This window comes from Sturnira hondurensis, unplaced genomic scaffold (assembly GCF_014824575.4).
Source record: "Sturnira hondurensis isolate 20B ecotype Veracruz unplaced genomic scaffold, ASM1482457v3 Scaffold0017254, whole genome shotgun sequence".
Lineage (NCBI taxonomy): Eukaryota > Metazoa > Chordata > Mammalia > Chiroptera > Phyllostomidae > Sturnira > Sturnira hondurensis.
The window spans coordinates 2,544,683-2,569,756 of NW_028089885.1; the positions used below are offsets into that span (position 1 = coordinate 2,544,683).

At 60.6% G+C, this 25,074-nt stretch overlaps 2 protein-coding genes across 2 annotated transcripts in view; one reads left to right on the forward strand and one right to left on the reverse strand.

Moving 5' to 3' along the window:
• The window catches only part of RSPH14 (radial spoke head 14 homolog), a 79,126-nt gene that overhangs the window by 13,881 nt on the left and 40,171 nt on the right, over window positions 1–25,074 (forward strand). The gene's annotated exons all lie outside the window — the stretch shown is intronic.
• The window catches only part of GNAZ (G protein subunit alpha z), a 54,751-nt gene continuing 30,601 nt past the window's right edge, over window positions 925–25,074 (reverse strand). The window contains exon 3 of the mRNA XM_037067349.1: window positions 925–1,837. Within this exon, the coding sequence (XP_036923244.1) occupies window positions 1,493–1,837 (345 nt within the window). The 3' untranslated portion in view covers window positions 925–1,492. The remainder of the gene's footprint in view (window positions 1,838–25,074) is intronic.

Consider the following 25,074-nt stretch of genomic DNA (forward strand, 5'->3'; position numbering starts at 1 on the left):
AATCTCTGACTTTCATACCATACCGGCTCCTCTTCCCTCTGTACATCTCTGAAAGTCCTTGGCTGCAACCCAGCGCCCTGACCTTGGACGCGACTCTGGGCCCTGACCTTGGACACACGGGTACCAAACAAAGGCGGAGAGAGAAGATTTGGCAGGGTCTCTGGTGGTGCCTTCCCTCTCCGTGGCGGCAGCGGGGGTTCGGATTTACGAGAGGCCCTGGGCCAAGGTCCTTTCATGGTAGCAGGTGCCACGGGCCCCAGGGCAGAACGGGCAGAGCTGGCAGTCCCAGCAGGGCCTCCCTCAGGCTGCAACACGGGCTGAGCCTTCACAGGAGTCACAGCCGCTCTCAGCCTCGGGCGCGGGGTGTTCGGGACCAGGGCCCATCTCTCGCCTTCCCTTCCTCCACTTGCAAAGCCACACGGACAATTTAATCTTTAAGTACCAAGACATTTAGCTATTGTTCATTCGCTCCTAGGGGAGGAACCTTCTTTAAATACATCACATTTATTTTCTGAAATAAAAACGAAGCAGAAACCGCACCAGTAACGAGAGGACGCCGCGCAGGCGTATGTACAACGCTGCCCTGCGAGGCGGCCGCCGCGCCAGCGTCACTCGGGAGCAAGGGACAGACTCGTCCAGACAACGACTGTTACGCTCAGCAAGCCAGACACAAAAAGGACCACCTGAAAAAAAAATAGGTTTCGAAAATCTGCGTTTTTAAAAAAGAACACTCAACTGCATTTGAAATTGTCTGTATTTGTTTTTCTGCGAAACACCATGAGGTTTGGCAAAAAAAAAAAAGGATGTCAGAGAAGAAAAACCAAGTTTGATTTATAAAACACCAGACGAGTAGAAGAAAAGCTGGAACTCAGCTGGCCAGGTTGGAAACCAATCACGCCACTCACATTATTATATGGATTTTTGCTGCATATTTTGAAGCTGTTTAAAAAGGGCTGTGAGTGGCTGGAGGTCTGGTTAGGGCTGTCCTCTGGCTGCTCACCCTGGTTCCAGAGCCGAGGGGGCCGGAGGTGGGCGTGTCCCGCAGGGAAGATGCTCGGACCCTCTCTGGTCCTCCCTCCTGGTCAGGGGCAGGGCCCCTATTCTAGGGCAGGGCTGGCCCCTTCAAGTGGCCCAGCTGCCTCCCCCACAGTCCCACAGGGGCCCCCATGCAGAGTGGGGCCAACTCGGGGAGGGGAAAGGGCTTGTAGGGACCTTGGTGGCAGCTCCTCAACTCTTCAAGAGACCTCGACGCTTCAGGGGACTTGGCTGTCTCCAGACTGTGAGTGCACGCGTGTGTGTGTCTACCTACCTAGCGTCTATCCGTATGTATTTATGTCTGTGGAAATGTGGGGGCCAAGGAGGCGGAGGGGTGGAGGGACGTTCTTCAGGCCCCCCATTTTCTGCCCCCAGGCTGGGGTCTCCCTAGCACGAGTGAAGCTGGGGGGTGACACCCCAGGGGTTTCATCCCAGGCAGGCGGGCTGGCCCAGCCCCTCAGCAGAGGCCTATGTACTTGAGATTGTTCTGTATGATGACATCTGTCACTGCGTCAAAGACGAACTGGATGTTACTGGTGTCGGTGGCGCAGGTGAAGTGGGAGTAGATCTCCTTGGTCTCCTTGTTGCGGTTCAGGTCCTCGAACTGCCGCTGGATGTACACGGCGGCCTCCTCGTAGGTGTTCTGGCCCTTGTACTCGGGGAAGCAGACGGTGAGCGGGATGCGCCGGATCTTCTCCGCCAGCAGGTCCTTCTTGTTCAGGAAGAGGATGAGTGAGGTGTTGACGAACCAGTTGTTGTTGCAGATGGAGTCGAAAAGGCGCAGGCTCTCTGCCATCCGACTCTGGGGGGCCGGGGGAACAGGCTGGCATTAATCTGGTGTAGCAAGGAAAGGCCCTAGACCCCCAGCCTTGGCAGTCTCCCAGCCTGCGGCCGGCCCCCACCAAAGCACCCTTCTGTTGGGAAGTCCTGCCTCTGTTGGGTCAACTGTCTTCACCCGTCTCCCACTGGGTCTGGAGCCCTGAAGTGGCTGGGCCCTGCATCCAAGCCCGGGAGCCTGGCGTCTCCTTCCCTGCTGCCCCCTCCTCTGGGCCCTAGTAGTAACAATATGTAGCTTTTGGGGGGAGTACTTTCTTTTTGGGGCAGCAGCCTGGCATCCCTCAGCCTGGTGGACTGGGGCACCTCCACCCTCACAGCCTGAGGGCCCAGCTCGCCCAACCTGCACGTACAAGCTCATCTCCTATGGGAGACACGATCACCACATCCCCCTCAACGTGGGCCCGGGCAGCCTTCCCAGTGGCCGGCTCCAGCCTGCCGGGGCTTCGGCCGCGTCCTGTAAGCCCTGCTCCTGCCATGTGTGCGGCTGTCAGTCCTCCGCCGGAGTTTGTGGGGCGTGGCCTGCGCTTTCAGGGCCTCGGGGTCCCTGGTGGTCACAGGTGGCCTCCCCCAGCCCAGGCAGATCCTGTGCTCCCTGCCCCTCCTGGTGCGGCACGGGATGGCGGCTCAGAAGGTGCAGGAGCCACAGGGCGTGGTGGTGCCGGCCTTCTTTACCCATCCCAGGCTGAGCACTTTAAATGTGCCGCAGTGACTGTGGTTTTCTAAGGAACATAATGTGTCTGTCTGACTCCCAAGCCCACTGTTTTCACACGGAACTGACAGTTCTAGCCACTAAGAGGAATTTCTACTGCCCGTGAATTACTGCTGGCGGAAGCCGCCCCTCATTTAAAAATAAAATGACAGCTGAGTGTCCAAAGTCTAGAACCAGTTTCGCTTGGATCTGGGGCTTCGGATTTAAGCACTTTTCTGACCAAGCGTACCACTGGCATGGTAACAACAGCGAGAAATGCAGCTGGAGCCCACAGGGTAGAAGCAGGGCGCCGGCCCACTGATCCTCACCCCTTCCCGTTCCCATTATACCAGTGAGGAGACTGAGGCTCAGAGAAGTCCCACGGCCCGGAGTTCCAGCTCACTGCCGTCCCCGGGACAGACGGGCGGTGCTGCCGGACTCCAGGGAGTCACCCCAGGGTGGGGGTGCCAGGGAGGATGCCACGCTGAGACCTCGCTATCCCACAGACCCTGAGTTGTCTGAGGTGCAGGTCCAACAGTGACAGTGCTGAGGAGGGACCAGGCTGGACGTGGGGAGGACGCCGGGCCGTGGTCATTACCCCCGACAGCTGCCCTGAGATCCTGCACTTTACCCGGCTGATCCTGATTTTCAAAACCCATGTTGCACCTTCCTTCGAACAAGCTCGGGAATCACAGAAGCTGTAAAAAGCGAGGAGTCTCGGGCCTCGGGGGGAGGGCCTTCTGCACGATGCAGAGCGCTGGAGCCCCACTGGCAGCAGCGCCAGGAGCAGCCGTGCACGTCCCAAACGTGAGAGCTAAGTGGTGCCTCGGGGTTGTCACATTCTGTGGGGGGCAATCAGCTTTTGTGGATTCCTGGAAGCCGCTCTGTAGAGACTAACCAAGCCGTCATTTCTCCCAGGGGTGATGTCATAATCAGGGGCTGCACTTCTGACCCTACATTTTACACCAGATAAATAATAGATGTGGCCATTAGCACATATTCATTAATTTGTTGAGCTAATAGTTGCTGAGCATACCTGGGGGGTCAGTGACAGGTCCCAGCTCTTCTGACAGGGGTTAAAGCCCCAGAAACCAGGCAGAGGGCTTCCCCTGAGGCTGAGAGGGGCACAGGTGGGCCATCAGCAGGGGGGACCCAGCAGGCCAATGGCTGGGGATGCAGCTGCGCTTTGAGAGTGGGTGGGCCAGCCCAGAGTGAGGGCCAGGCAGAGGGCATGGGACATGGACAGGGTCCTGGCATCGGTATCCGGCTGGGGGCCAAGGCCTGCCTCCCTGAGCCCTACTGGGTCCCTTGGGTGAGAGCCGGGCGGGTCTTGTGCGCAGCCCAGTCTTGTCTAGACAGACAGGCCGTGGAGCCTGGGAAGAGGGGCAGGAAGGCCTCTCCACACACTGAGGTGGGCGTGTGCACAGGCCATAGTCATGGAGGGGGCTCAGAGGGGGGGGTACATGTAGGTGGGAAAAGCTCAGCCGCTGGGTCCGAAGTGGACTGGAGTGGAGCTGGCCTGCACAGCCTGCTTGCCCTCCTCCTGCTCAGCACACACTCCAGGCCCCTGACTCCAGACCCCCAGGACCAGCCCCCGGGAATCCTGATGCAGCGAGGGCCCTTCTGCCCAGTGCGAGCCTCCACCCCTTGGCAGACGTGGGCCCCTCGGAGAGTGGAGCAGGACAACTGTCTGGGCCTCATGCTCCCTGCTTGGAAATACCTGGAACACAGACACGTGTCCCCTGAGGTGGCTGGGAAGGCAGCAGTGCCCTGGGCCACCCCTCACACTTGATCCTAGTGTCACTGTGCCTGTGCAGTCACATCAGGGCCATAGACCAGGCGTCACCCTCATCTCAGGCCCTCGCCCACTCCTGTGGCTCCTCTGGTTTTGCAGGCACTCAGGGGCTCAGGCTTCCGGTTCCCCCTCTTCCTTGGGACAAACCATGGGGACCACCACGCTGGCCATCATTTAGGTGCCAGGGAGATGACAGGCATCCTAGATTAACCACAAAACCTTTGTGTCGGTGCCCTGCCCCCATGGCCCTGCCACAGAGTGGATGGGTGGGGTGGGGCCAGAGGCCTCTGGTCCTTTGATACTGTGCCCATGGTGTCACCGTCACTGTAGCATGCATGTTCCTGCAGCCCAAGCGCTGCCAGGTGGGCAGAGCAGCACCTTGACACCTCAAATCTCAAATCATTGAAAAAGGAGCTTGCTATTTCGGGCTGTAACTCTGGAAACCGTGAGAAGCACGTGCGAGTTAGGGAGGAAAGAGCCCACCAGCCTCTGGGGTCTCCCTGCAGGCCTCAGCAGCACAGCTGTCAGCTTCCCTTTTCCTCGCACCTCTCCACATTCTGCTCACACTCCATGGCCTTGCTCAAGGCCTCCTCTTCCTGGAAGTCCCCCTGACTTTTCCCTCCTGCTCCTGCACTCAGCTTTCTGTGGCACACATCTGGCTGTGCCCTGCACCAGGATACAGCCTCTCAGTAATGGCCTTTGGGGACCCCTCTGGCATACGCTGACCCCTGGTTGGGTGTACATGGCCTGGGTGCCAGCTGCAACGCCCCTCTTCTCCTCTCCAAACCCCTCCCTGATCTGGGGAAGGTTCCACCCTGCTACCCAGTTCTGCCCATTTTTTGTCCAGGGTCAGAGCTGCCTCCGAGGGCCAGGAAGCTGGAAAAGCAGGTTAAGCACCATCCTCATGGGGTCCTACTGGGCCCCTTCAGTGAGAGAAGCCAGGAGCAGCTTTGGCATCACTGTACCATGTCACACCCCTTGTCCTGCCGCCTCTTCCATCAGCCTGACACAAACATCCTCCCTGTGGACCCAGAGTCAGAGAGCTGCTCCTGCCACTCACGGCCATGCTGCAAGGTGGGGGCGCGACCCACCTCACATGCAGGGGGACAGAGACGGAGGCCTGGGTGGCCAACTCCCAGGCCTCGGCCGGGAGCCTGAATTTCCACCAAGCACACCTTCTATCAGCCGGCAGCCCTCCTTGCATTTACCTCTCCAGCTGCGAAGGCAGCAGAGGTCACGGATGCTTCTCCTGGGAGGAAACGCACCCAGCCCAGCTCTCTCCAGGGCCCGCTCGCCAGGGAGATGGCACCTTCCAGGAGTCTGGGGTTTGTCTGCACGTTTGTTTACATGAATATCACAGGGCAGACGGGAGCCTGTGCGATGGCGGGAATCTCCCTCTCAGTGGTGAGGAACCAGTGCTCTGTGACAAAGCATGTTAGACACTGGGAAGCAGTGGGAGCTGGGCACAGTCCCCAGGTGGCACGGAAGTCATTTCCTGGCCACCTGTGAAAAGGCGCCAGGGACAAGTTGTTCCTCCACTCTGGGCCTCAGCCCTCATCAGTGACTGGGGGTGGCCGTGGCACTCAGTGTCAGGATTGCTGGGAGGAGGGGTGGCGGTGCTGGTGCGGGAAGAACCTGGATCTGCTGGCCTTGTCCTGTGGCTGCTACTGAGTCCCAGGGAGCACTCGCTCGTGCTGCTTACAGCCCCGCACCCCGGCGCTGCGTGTCTCTCGTTTCCTCTCGCCTCTCAGGGAAGATCTGCCCCCCCTACACCCCCAGCACAAAGCCACTGTGGGATGTGGCCGCCCGGCTCCAGGCAGCTCCATGGCACAGGGGAAAGGGCTGCACGCTGCAGGCTGGGGTTCAGCCGGCACTTGCCAGCTCCTGGGCCAGTGACGCCTCTGTTCCGGTCATGGGTCCTAGTCCGCCTGGTTCCTCTGAGAGGCTCCTGGGACTGCCCACGGCCTGCAGACCTGACACCCACCTGGGCCTTCCCCACTTGCTCTCTGACCCCTGTAACACACCATGTCAGCACCTCCCAGCTCTGAACCTTTCCCGCTTTGCTGTGAGGCCTGCCTCCTGGCAGTCGGCTCCCTCGCTGTTTGTGAGGCACAGGATAGCCCCAAGTTCCAGGCCAAGTGTCCGTCATCATCATTTCCCTGATTCAGTAGGCCAGGCCATGAGCTGTGCCACTGGAGGGCTGCCTTTGGTTTCCTGCACCCCGCCTGGGTGGGCACTGGCTGCTCCCTGGAGACCTGGCGTTGGACTTCACTCTGGACACCTGAGTCCAACGCTTGTGTTTTACAAATGAGGAGCCTGGATTCCCCAATAAACAAGGTCTGCCCAAACACGGCCAGGGTGGCCTTTCCCAGCACATCCACCTCCCACCGGTTCCAGAGCTCACTGGCCTGCCTGAGGGAGAGGGGACAGTAGGCGCCCTCCTCTGCCCCCCCGGCCTGCTGGGTGGGGAGCAGCATCTCTCAGCCCCTCTAAGGCGCTGTAGTTTCCAGAAGGCCAGGGGAGGAGAACAGGGTGAGGGAACTGGCTGACAACCTCCAGGCTGCTGGCCTGCCTGGCTCTTTCCAGTGTGTGCCCTCCTGAGGGGCTTACTCCAGCCTCCAGCCCTTTCTCCTCACGGGCCATCCTGCCTCCTTTCCCAAACCTTTGAGCCAGCTCCTCCAGCCTCACGTAGCTTGCCTCCAGTCTGGGAGCGTAGGATCCCGTGGGCAGCATATTTGCAATTTGCCAGGCCTCCAGGGCATCTGCGGGTCTCTTCGCCATGGCCTAACTGCCCCCACACCTCACCCATAACATGCCCATCACTTTCCAGCCTATGACGACACCCTGTGGGCAGGTGGGCTGGGGAAATGGAAGCCCAGGGTCTCAGAGCCCCAGGCTCTGACCCCCGGTCCACTGCACCCTTCCTGAAAGACTTCCCCTGAGGGCAGTGTCCTTCCTGTTCTCTCCTCACAGGCAACCACCGGGGTTCCCGTTAGGACCCAGGTCCTGGATGTGGTGACTTGCTGACTCAGGACAGGGCCCTGGGGGAGGGGCAGGGGCACCACACTCTGAAACTCCTTTCTTCCTCCCATTTCTTGACCGAGCTGAGAACAAAACTCTGGACTCTGCAGGGGGCCAGGTCGGCCCTTCAAGATTGGGGTGTTCTCATCCCCCTGCCAAGAGCCTGGCCCCTGCTTTCCCCAACTCCCTTTTCCTGCACGCCACAGGCCAGATGTGCCCTGGGGCCACTCTGGATGGAGATGTTTATTTCTTGGAGCCTCGCCCAGGAGAGGGCCGTCACTGCCGCTTCACAGAGGAGTGTGCTGTTCACGGAGCAGGAACTCGAAGACTTGCACTCACTGTTCTCGTCACTGGTTATGGGGCCTTGGGTCCCCACCAGGCAACACCTGTCCAGGTGTGCCTACCTGACTCAGTTCTCGGCCAACCCCGATGCCTCCCTGTGGGGTGCCCAGCCCCTCCTCCCAGCCCAATGGCCCCTCCAGGAGGCCTGGGCACACTCCAGCTGTTCTCAGTTTCCATACCAGCTCTAGCTCCTGTGGGCCGCCCCCCTGGACGCTGGTCCAGTACCCCCTGCTCCGGACCCCTTGTCTCTCGTGTGGACACACACTCCGGAGGTGGGGTGGCCAACACCTCCCTGTCCCCCAAGGTCACACTGGTTTGGGGTAGCCATATGAAAATGCTGACTCATGCTGAATGTGCTACCCACGAAATCCTCGCCGCATGGGGGCAGCCGGGTGGCGACCCACCCAACACTGATGGGTCATTCTCACTCAGCAGGGAACGTGCCAGGGAGGCGGTGGTGGCGTGTGATGCGGTGTGTGGCTGGGGAAGGCCCTGTACTGGCCCGCCCTGCCCGCTCGCTCTCAGGCAGCTCCCCACCCCACAGGGCTCTCTGCAGTCGCAGCACAGGGCAAGGCCAGTGGGCCCAAGCAGCGGTCTGCGGCGTCTTACGCTGTCAGCTAGCCACCAGCTCTTAGCTGTTCTGAGCCTCAGTTTCCCACTTGTAAAATGGAATCTGTAAGTGCACCTTGCTCACAAGGTGGCTGAAGGCTGAAGTGTGACAGGCACCAGGTGCTGCTGGCAGCCGCTGTGGTCATGGCTCTGAGCTAAAAGGGAGTCTTCCTGGGGCAGGGGCAGGGATGACCACCAGCAACGGCACGGCGCAGAGGCCTGGAGCTTGGGCGTGCTGGCAGAGGTGGTGGAGAGGACACAGCGAAGGCCAGGGGAGCTCTGTCTGGCCCTGGGACTCAGTCTCCTCGTCTCTAGGATGAGTTCTCAGTTCTGCCATGGACTGGAAAGCCCCAGCCTGCTGTTGGGGAACAGCCTGCAGTGCTTGTTCACGGGAACCATGGATTCGGCTTCCAGAGTGGAAGTACAGCTGAGAGGCTGGGCTGTGGCTGTGAATGAGTTCCATTCACCAGGGACAAAGCCATCCCATGGCTGCCCATCCTGCAGCTGAGCCACCAGGCCTGTCCGGGCAGCAGGGTGCCAGGCTCCAAGGGCGCCGAAGGCACGACCTGGGCAGTGAGGCAGCCTGGCGGCACCCTGGCTGGCGTGAGGCTTTATACGAGGCTGGATGTCAAGCTGGCACCTTTCATGAAGCGACAGACAAGCCTCTGGCCCCTCTGGGCTCCCTTTGCAGTGGAAGGCTTGGGGGCACCACAGTGGGGGCTGCCTGTCGGCCGGCAGGGTGTGGCTCAAGGGGCACAGGGGCGCCGCTGACACAGTGAGTGGTGAGCCTAGTCAACAGTCTGGTCCACCCTCAGTGTGGTATGGCTGTTCCTCCCCCATCAATCACTGGCTGGGGTGGTGAGGCTCGGAGACCTATGTCATGGGCCTGGTGGACAGGAGCCTTGTGACCCCCCTGAGCCCTGCCCAGGGGGAGTCTGGCCTGGGCATCCCCAGACTTTCCAGGTGGGGGCAGCAGGTGCACCTGACAGTCAGACCCCTGCCCTGAGGTCCTGCCAGGGGGGCAAGGCAGGGGTGTGTATGTCAGATGTGCCTGCAGCTGTGGAACCCGGTGCCGGGTTGTACCACCGCCCGAGTGAGACCACTTCAAGGTGGTGTCGGCCCCTCAGGGAATCGGCGTATGATTTGTCCCCAAAGAAGTGGGAGACGAGTTGTCCAGGGCGAGGGGAGTGAGTGTCTCTGCTTGCTGAACTGCAGAGACGTCTCTGAAGGCCTGGGGGTGCTCGGGCAGCCCTGCTGGGTGGCCAGGGGAGGCAGGCAGAGGGAGGGTGGCCCTGGGCGCCGAGGGGAAGAGGCCAGGCTGGGCCCAGGTCCCAGGCCTAAAGCCTGTGCTTCCCCAGCCAGCCCGTCCACTGGGGGTCCTCATCCTTCAGAAGTTCATTTACCCTCTGGCCTCTCGGATCGTCCCAGGGGCCTGCAGAAGAGCAGGGTCCTGGCCCGCCTCTTCCCTCAGGCTGAGGGGTGCTGGGCAGGAGGGCTCTACAGGCCACAGCCAGGGAAGGACTGAGGGGCTGTCCCCAGGGGCGGGGGCGGGGGAGTCTGCTGTTTAGCCAACATTAGGATGCTCTGCTCTCCTTCCAGAGGAGTCGCAGCCACAGTGAGGAACTGTGGCCATGCTGGTGTCCCACATGGCCTTCCTGGTCCTGGGGGACCCTTACGCTGGGGTGCGGGCCAGGTCAAATCAGCAAGCTGGGTGTCCGAACTCCCTCCTATCAGGATGTGCTGGTCTCTCTGCTCATGTGGTTCATGCAAGCACAGCGTCCTAAGGAGCAGGAGCTCCTTCCAGCTGGAGCACTGGAGACCCCGGCCACAGTCCCCTCTGCTTTCTGATAAGCCAGCCTCGTCTCTTAAGTCTTCGCCACAGTCCCTACCCAGCTGCCTCCTTGCTCCCTGCAGTCGGGTCTGCACCCCCCCCCCCAAGTCTTCCCGGCGCTTCAGGATTTGGCCCCGGTAGACTTTTCTCCACTCCCCCAGCCAGGTGCCCACTCTGGTGACTCTGCACAGGTTTCAGCTGCACTGAGCTCCCCCACCCCCCATATTTGTTATTTGCTCGTCGGGACCCAGCCTGAAGTGCCCCACCCTCGCAGGAGGGGCGCCTTCCTGAACCACACTGTCCCACCCAGGCTCCCAGACAAGTGTCCTGTGGGTTGGCTATCTCTTCCTCCAACAGCCAACAACTCCTTCCTGACCCCAGACCTGCTGTCCCAGTGACGTCATGATGCTGGTTGTGGTCATCTGTTCTGGCTGCACACCATGTGCTCCCTGCAACCCTGGCCACACACCCTGTGGAGGCATTTCCACTGACCGGGACCCTGGACCTTCCAGTGTCTTAGGTTGCCACTGACTGAGGGTCAAAGGGCAGCTGACCCAGTGAACATTGGCACCTGGCATGTGTGGGGGCCAGGAAGCTGAGGGACTTGGCAGCTGGGGGAGCAGGAGAGGCGCCCCTTGGAAACCAGAAATGCACGTTGGGACCCAGCCTGGGGACTCCACTCTGTGGTATGGGAGAAGCGAGCCCCAGGGGTGTGGGGTGGAGGGGGAGCCTTGGGCACTGGTGCCAGAGGCAATGCCTATCATTCTCGGGTGCCGGGGGCTCCAGTCCCGTTGAGTCATGGGTGAGATTAAACCTATTTGAGTATATGACGCTGGGCCCTGGAGCCAGGCACTCGAGTTCTGTGGCTTCTCCGGCGCCATGACCAAAGGCCTCTGGTCGGCTGCCACAGGGGACCTTGGACTTCAGACAGCCCACCCCTGCGTGTGGGGGGCTCTCAGGGACCCGGAGTGTCAGGAGTGTGGTTAGGTTGGGGTGGGTGGGGTGGAGGTGCCTGTCCACCCTGCGTTCCTACAGAAATGCGCTACTGGCCTGGCGCCAGCCCTCATTCTACCACCAAACTACACAGTTTGCCCTTAGGCCTGCCACTTCCTGTCCCGAACCAGTATTCCCAGGGGACCCTGGGGCAGCTTGGAGTTTGTGTGTGTTGGCACTGCCGGGGTGCTCGTACTGGCCTGAAGCCTCCATTGACAGTCCCCATTGTAAGAAGCCTGTCCTCACCACTGCTCTCTGGTCCCCACCATACTGCACACGGGTGCAGGGAGAGCGGCTGGGTCCCGCCTCCAGGTCTGAGATTTCCTGGCCTCCCTTGGCTGCTGGGCTGTGTGCTTGCCTCGCTTGCCTGGCCGGGGCCTGGGGACTGCCTGCCACTCTGCCTTTGAGTCTAAGGGGGAGGCCATTCTAGACCCTCCCCCGTGCTCAAGGAGGTTCTGAAGTACGTGGGGGCCAATGGCAGGAGGCAGAGACAGGCAGACAAAAACTGTGCAGCCCAGCAGCACACTGCCCTTCTCCCCAGAGGCCCAGCGAGGGAGCAGGTGGAGGAGCCTGAGTCATCCTGCTCATGCCTGCAGGGACGGGGACTCAGAGCTTGGGCCTCCCCAGGCAGCCCTAGTTGCTGTCACCTGCTGGAATCTGTGCTTCTCCACCCCCAGCCAGCCCCACAGAATTGAGTGCCCTTATTGGAAGCGATTCCTGGAGGACAGGGCCCGTGTGCTTGGCTTCCCCAGNGCAGCCCAGCAGCACGCTGCCCTTCTCCGCAGAGGCCCAGCGAGGGAGCAGGTGGAGGAGCCTGAGTCATCCTGCTCATGCCTGCAGGGACGGGGACTCAGAGCTTGGGCCTCCCCAGGCAGCCCTAGTTGCCGTCACCTGCTGGAATCTGTGCTTCTCCACCCCCAGCCAGCCCCACAGAATTGAGTGCCCTTATTGGAAGCGATTCCTGGAGGACAGGGCCCGTGTGCTTGGCTTCCCCAGCACCCGGACGGAATCACCACAACCCCATGTGGATGAGAGGGCAGATGTGGTCATGGTCAGCCACCCACAGGGAGACAGAGGGTGAGGGAATCTCTGAGTTGCCCTCTGTACTCTCAGGCTGAGAAGCATGACAGCCCCTCAGGGCCTTGCCAGTGCCACGCTGCTGAGTCTGTGACGGCAGCTGCCGCCCAGCGGGGCTGCTCCCCTCCCTCCACTGAGCTTAGTATCCAGACACTCAGTAGACTTGCTGCCATTTCCATGACAACCAGGAGGAAGCCTCCACCCTCAGAGCCCAACACACCAACACAGGCTGATGGCGGGAGGAGGTGGTGGATATGTGAGCCAGGCCAAGTGTCCCTCCACAGCTGTCTGTCACTGTCTGCTTGCTGGGGTGGGGGTAGGGGACGGTGAGGGCCTCTGGGAATCTGGGGGGAACCCTGTTCTCCCTGAGGGACAGGGCAGTGGGAAGGCCCTTCTGGTGACCTGCTCCTGGCTGGGGTGGGCCTTCTGGTGGACTGGGAGGCCGGGAGATGGCGCTGTTGCTGACGGAGCCCTGGGTGGCATCTCCCGAATGTCACCTTGACATTCTGTCACCGTCGGCAGAATTAGCTTGACGACCACCCCGAAAGCGTGGGTGTCGCTCCCTCCTCTGTGTGGAGGCTGCCATGGTACTTCTGGGCAGGTGTCCAGCTCTGTTCGTCTGTAAGAAGTGGTGCCCAGACACACCCGGGAGAGACGCTGTGGAGGGCTCCCCCCACTGCCCCCATTTTACAGATGTGGAAACTGGGACTAGAGGGGCTCACCTCGCCTGCCTTGGCCCCTCTGCTTGTCATTCCCCTCGTCCCCACTCCAAGGAGAGCCTCAGATAGCCAGACACCTGTGGGACATCATGTCCCCCACCACTGCGGGCCCTAGGAAATGGGAAGGGGTCTGGGGACAGAGGTGGATGACCAGGGTCACTTCCAGACCAGTCTGGTTCCACTCCCCACTTCTTCCTCCCACAAACCTAAGTGCTGCTGTGCTGGGCTGGAGAGACGGGGCAGCGAGGCCAGTGGATCAATGAACCACTGACTATTCCCGGAGCCAGTCTGCAGGGGCTGCACAGAGCGGTGACGCTTGGACCAGCCACGCGGGCAACAGGGGTCCACGGGGAGTGCGGCCGCCTGCCCCTCTCCCCAGGCCCAGGGTCAGCCAAACTCGCTCCCCAAGCCTGGGCCCTTGGGGTGTCAAAACCAAGACACACAGCAGGGACAGCAGCTCACAGTCCCATGCCCCTCTACCAGTCACAGCCACTGGGGGACTCCCGTTTGGTGCCCCACACCCGCCTCCAGCCACTCTGCTCTCAGGACCCTTGGTCAGATGAACACTCACCTCAGTGCCCACCCATTTCCATCTGAGCCCCCTTTTCCTTGCTCACTTCAGCCTGGGTGATGTGCATGAGGCAGCAGGCAGCCCCGCAGGGTGGGGCCTGAGCGAGGTGCTCTCTGCTCTGAAGCCCTGCAGCTGCCTGGCTCTGCTTGGGCTCTGCCTTTCTTGAGGGCCTCAGGTCCCCACGGCCATGAGAGGGCAGTTATTTCAGCCTATTGGGAGGCGAGTCACAACTGAAATGTGGTCAACAGGTACATAACAAGGGGGCTGGAGGCCTTGTGACCTGCCCCCCACACAGAGCACCTTTCTGGGTGCAGAGCTAGTTGCAAGCCCCGCCCTGGCCGTCCTCCCCGAACCTGTTCGCTGGACCCTGGCCTCACTCTCAGATGTACCTTAAGCTCCACTGAGCACTCCCCTGTTTTGAGGGACAGAGAAGAGCAGGGAGCCGCCTGACTTACGAGGACTGAGTCACCCAGAGGAGGAGACACACATGCCCACTGCCTAGCACTACACAGTGTGAACCAGAGGGCAGGCAGTGTGGAGGGAGGGGTGATGGCTAGTGAGCTGATATTGGGGGGAGGGGCAGGAGGGAGAACAGGGCTGTCCCTTCAAATCTGTCCATGCCCCTCCTTCCCGCTGCCATGCCTTCCCCTCTTGCTGAGACCTGACTTCCTGCTTCTGCTGTGTGACCCCCATTACAGCCCATCACAGCCAACCAGATCACGTTATCTCATTGGGCAAGGCTCTCCAACGGCTTCCAACATGACTGGGTGACCCCCACACACTCTGCCCGGCTCTTGGACTCATCCCATGAGCACCCTCCCCTCCCGCCTGGGGGCCATGCTGTTCCTTCCTAACCCACAGGGAGGAAGGCTCCCAGAGGTCTTCCCCAGCCCTCCCCCCGCCCCTGCACTTGACATGCCCCCCCCAAGTCACAATTGTTGTAATTCCTCCTCTTAATTTGCTGCAGAGCTTTGAGGCCCAGTGGACCCACTCCTTGCAGCTCGTGGCTGGCCCATGAGTGTGGTGCCGGGCTGTCGCGGGGACCGCTCTCCCCAGAGCCCAGCCAGGGCAGTCTGCCTAATGTGGGGCTATGGCAGGCAGGGCCAGATGGTGCCGGCTGTGGGCATTTGGCATGGCAGCCACGGGTGCGGGGGCTGGGCTGAGAGCAGGCGTGGGTGCCCGAGTGCCCTGCCCCACCGTCCCCCACCGGTGCATCTGCCCTGGCCCACAAACGGTCTGATAGGGAGGGTGGGGAGGGGCCCAGAGACTGCCCCCCTTCCCAGCCCTTCCTTCTCCGTGCTTAACATTTGGCTGGGAATGTGGACGACAGCAGGGCTGGGCACTGCCTGGCCTTTCACTGACAGCTGGCCTGTGTCCTTCCTCACTTCAGCTCCATGGCTCAGTGGGTCACTCTGGCGAAACTGACTAGGAGGTGTTTGACAAGCAGGTGCTCTTCGGCTTTAAAATGATCGGAATGACGTGACCCTATGTCTTGGGGGATGAAGCCTTGGGTATTATTTCCCTAGTTGAGCCGCTGGTGGCCAAACCCCAGGGGCTTCGTGTACAGAAGCCCCAGGACCTGACTCCACTGCTGTGTTCCCAGGGTGAGGACGAGCCATTCCTCCAGGTCCTGCTTCCTCTACCCCCAACTGCCACCTGCAGACAGACAGCCCTGAGGCTGCAGGACTTGTCAGGAGGGAGATTAGCAAGTGACAGGCAAAGATGAGCAACTAGGAGGAGCACACCTGCCACCAGACACTTCTGTGCCTCAGGTCTTCACAGGCACCTGACCTTCCCCAGGGACGAGTGGGGCTCGAGAGCGGCCACCACCTCTCGCCCCACCCCACCTGCTCCTCTGCCCACCCCGGGGGACTCAGAAGAGCCCATTGTAGAGGGCCCGGCCCTGCAGCCCTGAGGCCAGCGACAGATGGGGCTTCTTTGGGGCGGAAACAAACATATTCTGAGGAGTCCGGAAGTCAGAGTCACTGCTTGCCTGTCCCCGTCTCCGGCCCCCACCGCTCTCCCATCCAGTGACAATTGCAAACCTCGTGGTAACCGTGAGCAGGCCTGCCACTTCAAACAGCCAGGGCTGTTTAAACAAGATAACAGGCTGCAACAGAGCCGTAACTCAGGCCCTAATAGCCTGAAACCTGTGTTCCGAACCCGCCAGAAACAGCAGAGTGCTACTTCCTGCCGCACGAAGCAGTTCAGTCTCACACAGCCTTCTTTCCTCCCCACCCACTCTGGACCAGCCTGTTCACTGGTGCCTGGTTTCCCCACTGTACAGTGTGGAAAGGGCTGGGGTGACCCTAAGTAGTGGAAAGGGTGGCAGCCTCCCAGCTCCCGCAGCCCCCTGTGTAGGGGACAGCCAAGGTTCCTCTTCAGGTGACAGACCAGCCGTGCCACTAGGGCAACTTATTCTTGAAATAAGAATAGTTCCCTCATCTGTGTGGTGGGGGCCACCCTGCTGGGTTGAGGGCTCAGAGGTCGTGTGTGCAGAGCCCCATGACAGTGCAGGGGCCCAGAAGCTTCTGTTGCCCCGCCCTCATCTCCCCACCTGGACATCAGCCCCCAGGGAGTTAGGACTACGGCTGGGACCCCACCACCTCGCCCCTGGTGCCTGGCACAGGTCTGAGGACCGGGGCGCCACAATACATGTGTGGCTAGCCCAGCTCTCGCCCTTCCATTCACCCTGTGGCCAGCCACAACATGCAAGACTGTTCCGAGCTCCCAGCCCATGCTGGGCCTGGTGGCTGCACTGCCCCGACTACTCAGGAGCTAGGCAAGGGACGAGACAGGGCCCGGAATTGTGCCACTGGGACAGCCTGGACCCAGGCAACCCAAATGGGCACAGGTGGGTACACAACCCTGGGGTCCCGGCCATGTCCTGGTCCCACCCAGGGCCCCAGAGTGAGCTGGAGGTAGGCCTGCAGCCAGAGCGCTTTCTTGTCCCCAGCCAGGGTGCTTCATCCGTCTGACTGAGCCGCCCTCTGGGGAGCCTGAGCAAGCCCACCGGGACACTGGCAGTGGGCAGGCCTGCCCAGCACAGGCCTGAAGCCCCCAAGAGCAAGCCCACCGGGACACTGGCAGTGGGCAGGCCTGCCCAGCACAGGCCTGAAGCCCCCAAACGCACACACCACTGTTTGCTTTCTGCTCTCGCTGAACCTCAGAATCAGTAACTTGAAGGATCTTAGAGCCAGAAAAGACCATTCCTGCTGCCAGTGCCGGCCATAGCCCCGGAGTAAGTGTGACCTTGATGGCAGGCATCCTGTAACTTGAGGCTGTGACTCGGGTGTGCCTAAGACTCCCACTTCCGGGGCAGCAAATTCCCAGGCCAACACTGGGAGCACTGGGTCTGAAAGGGCCTGGAGCTCCCNCACCACTGTTTGCTTTCTGCTCTCGCTGAACCTCAGAATCAGTAACTTGAAGGATTTTAGAGCAAGAAAAGACCATTCCTGCTGCCAGTGCCGGCCATAGCCCCGGAGTAAGTGTGACCTTGATGGCAGGCATCCTGTAACTTGAGGCTGTGACTCGGGTGTGCCTAAGACTCCCACTTCCGGGGCAGCAAATTCCCAGGCCAACACTGGGAGCACTGGGTCTGAAAGGGCCTGGAGCTCCCATGTCCTGCTCCCCGGTTCCACGCCCAGGCACAGAGAGGGAAAGGGCCCCCGGGCAGGCCAGCAGCCTACTCTCACCTTGACCTTCCTCCCACTCTGCAGGAAAGAATGCTTTTTCCAGTTCATTTTTGCTTGAACTGAAATGAGAACTGTTCTCTATTTGTCTTTATATTAAACCTTGCTGGCTTGATCCCAGTCCCCCTGCTGTCAGTCACTGATGGGAAATTAGTGAACGGCAGGATGCAGGTGTGTGCAGACTGGAAGCTGCCAACAGATTCAGGCCTGGCCCAGGGCTTGCCGGTGTCACTCTCACCGGGAGGAAACCAGAGTGTAAGAAGCGCCTCCTCTTTCAGCTCCAGAGGACCCCCTGCAGCCTATGAGGCTAACAACCTCGTCTGACTCTGCTCAGCAAGCCGTGCTCTCCTGCGTTCCTGGGCGCTCCCAGGTCACACCTGCAGGAGCGAAGGCTGGTGAAAACCACTGGCAGTGGCTGGAGGCCAGTTCCTGCAGTGAGAGGTTGAAGACGTGGGTAGATTTCCCAGTGGGGACCCTCTGCCTGTGGCCAACACGATGGATTTCAGACATGCTCATGCTTAAAAAAAGAATTTGGGTCATCACTGCCTTACCCTGGCTTCTTGCTCGGCAGGAAGTGGGAGAGCTGGGCAAATGCAGCCTTCCAGGTCTTGGCTCTATCGAGAACTGGATCAAAGGATCCCCATGCGTGTGCTGGTGCAGTCACACAGCTGGGACGGGACTTAGGAAAACTCTGCAGCCCCTGGGACTTCCCATGGCTCCCAGGCCCTGCCACAACGGAGACCTTGAGCCTGGGAGTGGCTGTTCCTAACCCAGTGCCCGTCGCTGTGCGTGCCCAAGGCAGTGGCTGATGGCTTTATCCTGCCCAGGATTTGGCAGTGTGGCAGGGCCACGCAGGCTGCTGGGGCTGCTAACGGCCCTTCGGAGGAGCTGCCGGAAGTTCATGAGCTAGCGGAGCCAGGGCAAAAGCTTCCTGATGTTTCTGAGCAGCTGCTTCAGGGAAGAGAATGCTTTCTCTATCCCCCGCCAATGACCTGGTCACAAGATGCACAGACAGTAGCCAAGAGGCTGATGTGCGGCATAGCCACTTCCTAGCCCCCGTGAGCCATAGGCACTGCCCACACCAGGGCCCGGCCAACTCGGAGGGCTCTCCGAGATGAAACTTTCTGGACAGTGACCAAGGACCGGACTCAAGACCACATTCCCTCTGTGGGTTATAAAATCCACGTAGTGAGGTATGAGCCGCTATGCAGAAACCAAACCAAATCAAGCCTGAAAGCAGTGTGCGGCTCACGCGGGATTGTTACTGTTGCCAGCACACCCACACCTGCCGGGCTGCCAACAGCTGACAGTGCTCTCCCAGCGCTCACCTGGCTGGCACCAGCCAGCCTCTCAGATGAGGCGGGGAGGTGACACGGGCTGGGTGGGCCATTTCTGGTCCTAAGCCTTTGTCTTCACTAGGGTGGTCTTGGCCTTTGGCTTGTATAGCTCAGGGATCAGTGCCTCCTGGAGGGGTCCCCAAACACCTCACTCCACCCCACCCGCATCACACCCAGGGCAGTCAGCATGTCTTCTAAGGCAAGCGGTGTTGGGCGAGAGCATGGGGACAGTTCAGGGTGACCCCTAGGCCAGGCCACAGGTGGGCAGGGCACTCTGGCCACAGGGCCATGGAGAGCTAAGGAGAGGCTGTCATGTGAGTTGTCTCGGGTGGCCATGGCACAGGCGGCTTGGGAGGGGGCCCAGAGCTGCGTCTGTGGACAGAGCGCTGGGTGGGAGCAGTGACGAGGTTTGAGGGGAGGGTGCGCCAAAGGCTGGACTGGTCGTTGGGCCGTGGCCTCCGTCTCTCTGAATCCAGGCTGGGATCACACACAGTGTCTCAGTCTGATCCCTGCAGCCCTGGGGGACAGTCAGGCCTCTGTGCCCAAGGGCTCCTTGCTGTCCAGATCTACCCTCGCTGGGCCTCATTCCCCTGCAGCCGGGGTCTGGGATGCCCTCAGGAGGGACCTGCACTATGCCAGGCCTGGCAGTGCCCCAGCGTCTTTGCTCCGAGACCCCCATGCCAGGTCCCCTGGTCAGCTGGGCTGTAACAGGCCAGCCTACTAAGTCTGGGCATCAGAGGAAAGCAGGGCAGGCCTGACCAGCACCCTGAGGGGCACTTGCAGCCTGGAGCCTGAGGCCTAGGCAGGTCTATGGGCAGAGGGGACAGGACAGCTGCCAATGGGCTCCGCGGAGGCCACATAGAGTGACAGAAGCACTAGGGACAGGCTGATGAGGGAGGGACAGGCCTTTTTACTCTGAATGGGCCACACTGGGTTGGGCCATGCATGGGACCCAGCCTGATCTACAGTGGGCTGGCCTCGGCCTTGGGGGTGCCTCATGCTGTGCACAAGGGCTCTGCCCACTTGCTTGTCCAGGTGACCTTGTGGCCATCTCTTATGAGAGGGAAATAAAATGGCACAATGGCAGTCCTGTCCTACATGGTGTTCCCTGCCACCAGGATCAGGCAGGGTCACCAGCATCCCAGGTGAGGCCATGGGAGCCAGGAGAAGTCAGCTGGCCTGCCCAGCCAGCTGGCGTCTGCTTCCCAGTGACCGGCACTCTCCTTTATCAGAACACACGCCCCACAGTTCCGGGCCCTATGGGCCCCATACATGGGCACAGATAATGGCAGGTATTGCCAAAACTACGTCCTTCTGTCCTTGAGCTGAAGGTCTGTCCCACTTCACAGAGGAGGAAGCCACGACTGGGCCAGGTCCTCCAAGCTGAGGCTGCCCAGGGCCGGGGACTGCTCCCTCTCGCCGCAGTGGTCCTGTCCTTGGGCCGCTGAGGCTGAGAGGAGCCAGAGGGGATTGCATGCCGTGGGCCTGGCCAGCACTAACAAAGGGCCACAGAGCAGACGTCTTCCCTTAGCATCTTTCCCGTTGGGCCAGGGCTTGGAAACGGCCCAAGAACCACAGGTTGCCGGGGTCAGCTGTTCCAGAGTGTTCTTTCCTCAGTAGATGTAATGAGCTACAGACCTGGATTCCTGGAGCCTGGGACACCGCAGGCAGAGGCTGTGGCTTTGGGGGAATGTTGAGCAGGTCACACATTTCCCAGCTCCCACCTGCCACTGCTGGAGGGAGGCTGTGTGGCCCCGTGGGGAAGGACTCGCCTATGGCCACTCCTATGGGCCGTGCTGGCCTGGGCATTCCAGGCCTCCCGACGTCGGGATGTTGTTAGCCTTCATGGGGTCACTAAGGCCACAAAAGGTGTGCAGAACTGTGGGTTGGGGCTGGCCTTAGTGACAACATCAGGATATGAGGCCCAGGGCCTTTGGCTGACTGGCTCTATTAATGGGACTAGAAAAAGTACGTGAGCGGGGGATACATCAACCAGGGGTGATGAAGATGGGACTGGGTGGGCTGCAAGCCCAGCCCCGCCAGGGGTGGCCCAAGCTTGTTCTCTGTTAGACCAGAAATATTTCTTGGTGTTGTTTGCGGGCAGATACCCCACTCTGGCCCCAATCTATGCTGAGGGTCCCCAAGTCAGCTTGGCCTCCCATGCTATTCTTGAAGAGTGAAGAAGTTGTGTTTTAGTCTTGAATTATAAAAATACCTTAAAGAATAATAATCTGCATCTTAAAACCCAGAGCTGCCTGATATGTACCTAAGGAGCAGAGCTAATGTGCCCAGAACGTTAATTACCACACTGGCCCAGTGGTTGAGCAGGACACAGGCTGGGGACATTCCTCTGTCCTGAAGGGCCTGTGAGCGCAGAATGGAGGTGTTCTGCCAGTCGGAGGGGCGTTGTTGGGAGAGGTCAGGTGGCAAAGGGTGGGGAGCACACAGATGTGCAGGTTGTAGAGACCCCAGCGAACCCTGGCTACACCATCCCCTGGACTCTGCAGCACCTGGGACCTGGCCCCTTCTGCCAGGTGCCCAGGCCCAGACTCTCCGCGGCCCCAGACAGACCCTCGACCCTGCCTGTGCTGGCTGCCCCTCAACACTCAAGGCCCAGGCTAGGTTCTGTGAGGTCCAGATCAAGTCCAAATCACCGCCCCTCCTTCACTCCAACCTGCTGAAGTCCTGCTCCTGATGTCTGGGCCTCCTCTCCTGCCAGTTGGTCTCTGGGGCAGAGGAGGGCTTCCTAGCATCCCTGGGCCCAGACAGCCACTGCACAGGGGCCTTGAGCCCAGCCGCAGCACGCGTGGAAGTGGGTGCTGGGGAAGCCACTCCAGCCCCGCAGGGACTGCTCGCTGCTGCGCCATCTGACCTGAGAGGAGGAAGGGACACTTGCCTCTGTCCCCAGCTGGCTGTGCACACAGGTGTGTAAGGAGTGCTTCCTGAGTGAGCAGTACGGGCTTTTCTCTCCCAGACGGAGCACGCAGGAAGGGCCCCAGCTTGAGCAGATGGTCTCATGCTAGTCTGCTGATGTGCTGCCCGAGAGCAGGCAGAGCCGCCCAGCTCTGAGTCTGCTTCTCTGCACAGGATTCTTGTAAAATCTGCCTGGGGAGAGCGGGAAGTGGGGGGTGGAGGGTGGACGAGCAGGAGCCACTCTGGGAAACTGCCGTTCTCAAATGGGATGAATGTGAGCAGAAGTAACACGTGCATTCACGGGGGAGAGGAGGGGATCGCTGAGGAGTCCGGGAGGAGGCTGAAAAGCAGGGGCATTGCCGGCTCTGCAGAAAGAGGGGGGCAGCTAATCCTGTAATTCGCCCCTAGCTGAGCCTGACCCAGACAGAGCCCCTGGGCCGGGGTTGAGAGCCACAGGATGTGGCAGGCTGGTGAGTGTTTAACAACCCATTGGGAGGTGATGTCAAGCGTCTGCCGAGTGCCATGCTGCGATCATTCTCACCTGGCTGATTTTAAGCTACAACATGATGTCAAATCACCCAGAAATTCCTAAAAATTGAACAATTGACAGTTGTGAGCTGTTGCAATCCAGCTCCACCCTCCAAGGGACTGGTGTTCAGAGGGGGAGCCCTGCCCCGCCAGCCCCACCTGGCGTCTGACCACCAAGAAAGGGCGGCTGGCATGTTTGGTGGCAGAGTAGATCCCCAAGGGTTCAGAGCCTGGGCCAAAGAAACAGGCCCCAGAAGCACCCCAAAGCCCCACCATGTGGTGTGGAGTGGGGGTGGGGGGACACACTGAGCAGGAGAGCCCTGTCTCGTCCTTTTCACCCGGCTGACATCTGACAGAAAACCTGCTCAGGGCAGGGAGCCAAGCCCAGAGGTAGAGGAAATGGGAGTCCTCAGAAGCTCCCAGTGTGAGGGGAAGGGGAACGGAGGAAGCTACTACTGACAGAGGCCTCGACGGCTGCTGCCTCCCTGGGAGCAGAGGGGAGGAGGTCTTATTCCAAGAAATGTTAGCTGGCAAGTGCTAGGGGCTGAGAATAGGTGCCAGGCTGTGCTGCAGGGGAGGGCCCTCTGCTGCCTTTTCCACCCTCCCTCCACCTCACCCCTGCCCATCACGGGCTGGAGCCGACACCCACTGAAGCTATGGGAAGCTCGGGGCCTTGGGGAGCAGGTCACTGCTAGCTGCTCACTGAGTGAGGGCCACAGGCTCAGACCCAGGAGCCACTGAGGTGAGAAGCAGAGGGCCTGAGCCTCTTTAGGGCCAAGACAAAGGCCAGGCAACAGGGCAAAGGACGCTGGCTGAGGCCCAGGCTTGAGGAGCCTGCACAGAGGCGGGAGACTGCTCACAGGGCAGACAGCACCTGGGCCATCCAGCTGTGAGTGCTGCCCTGCCCCCAGCAGCTGGCCGTACCCTCTCATGCTCAGGAAGGGTGAGGGTCACAGAGACAGATTGGGTCCGCGCTTTCATGGGGACACCAGCTGGGGAGAGCACATAGCCAGGCGAGCCCTGCGCCTTCCAAGGGAGGTGCTGTCACGGCCCGGCTGAGGGCTGGGGCTTCTGCAGAGCTCCTCAGATGTGTGCCTGGAGCTGTCCATTCCAAGGGAGCACAGGCCCCTCTGCCATCCCAGGGTCACCATAATTTGTGGAGGTTGCAAACTGCACATGGTCCCGGTACATCATGAGATTGGAAGGAGCTGCTCAGGGAGACCACGGCCCCGGCGGGGGAAGGCTGGTGGCCTCCAGGCAGGTCAGTGGCACATCTCTCTGGCCCCCGCAGCAGGATTCCTGAATCTACGTCCTCGACAGAGTGGGGACATGCTCTGCTCCGGCTCCCTGTGGTCCTGCTGCTGACAGGGTGGGGGCAGTGGGCAGTGCCGACCCTGATGGCCATTCAGGTTTTCTGAGCCCAGGTGACTGCCCTGTGCCCAGCCCCCAAGGGTGGAAGCCAGCTCACATCCCACAGCCCCCTCTGGAGCACCCGGTCCCCCCGGGCATGGGGGACTCCAGAGTGCCCTGGGACCCCGCACCCGCAAAGATGGCTGGTTAAGGACACTGACGACACGCCAGGCCCCTTCCAAATCTGAGCCGGGTGTCATCACAGACGGCCGATTCCCCTTCGCAATCCCCTCCTCGGACAAGCAGAACCAGCCCGTGATCAATAGGCAGAAGCCTGTCCTACCGTAGCACCATATGTCACCTCAATGCACAGACTCACGACACGCCATCTCTAAAGCACAGAGACAAGCTCCCTTTTCAGCTGAATGACAAGGCACAGTGGCATAGTGTGTACAGGACGGCCTTGAGCAGCCCCCTCCTCAGGCGTGCAGTGCACACGCACGCTCCCAGTAGGGCCTGCACCAGCGACGGCCCGCCCAGGAGCCAGGGCCCTGAACTCGCGCTCTTCCTGAGCCTGCCTGCCTCCTTCCCTGAACACCACCCTGTGCCAGGCCCATGTCCACGGCAAACGCTGTACAAGGTGGGAGGACGAGGGGGCTGTGACCCGTGTAGGGGTTGGGAGGGGCTTAGGGACCTGTACAAGGGACCACTGGCCAGGGCTGGGGGAGATGACCCCCTAGGCTGGAGCCTGGCTGTATAGCAACAGCCACCTGCAGAACTTAAGTCTCTAAAGGGCATGTTCTGTGTCCCACCAACCCCCCAAGGGACCCTCCTTGACTCATGTTAACTAGCTATCTGTGGGGTACGCAGTGGGGACACCCGGCCTCCCACAGTAAGCCTTGCTGTGGCCCAGCCCACCTGTAGCCCCAGCTGGTCCTGCATAGGAGCCAAGGCGGGGAGATTACCCTGGGAACTGCTACCTGCTGGGTCCTAAAGGAGGGGGTGGGTGTCCCCAGACAGCACCAGGGTTTATAGAGATGACACTGTGACTGTGGGGTGTGAGTGTCCCCTCCTACTAGCCCCTTGTGCCTCTGGGATAGTCAGGCTCACCTTGGCGCCTGGCCCCTGGGCAGGTACACAGCAGGCACACAGCAGGCACACAACAGGCACACAACAGGCGCACACCAGGCCTGGCACACGTTGGGAACATAACAGCTTCTCCAGGAAACGGGCAGTGAGGGAGCTCCCATGGGTTTTCACATGGGAACACTTGGACACTTTGCAGACACTTTTTATCTGCCTCTTCTGAAGGTTCCCTTCACTATTAAGCGACCACATAGTCCATTAGCAGATCTGCAGGGGCCGAGGCTGGGCAGCAAGCAACCCCCCATTTTCCTGCTTTCCTGAGATTTCCAGAAGGGTGCTGTGACCCCCTGGCAGGGCACGAAAGAGGAAGGGGCAGAGCCCTGCGACTGAGGACAGGCCAAGTTCAAAGCCTGTGGCAGACCCTCAGGCACATGGCTTCCAGGGCTGTCCTGGTGAGGTGGGTGGTCGGTGGGTGGTCTCTGCACCTGAGTGGGGCCAGGCTGAGCCTGTGGATTTAAAACTTGCCTCTCTTCACCCCTGGGAGGGGCCATGGGGCGGGCAGAGAGAAAGGCCGGGCCACCGGGGAGTGGCGCTCTGGCGGAGGGCGGGCTGGGGCAGGCGGGCCTGGCTTTCTCCTGGCAGACGTGGAG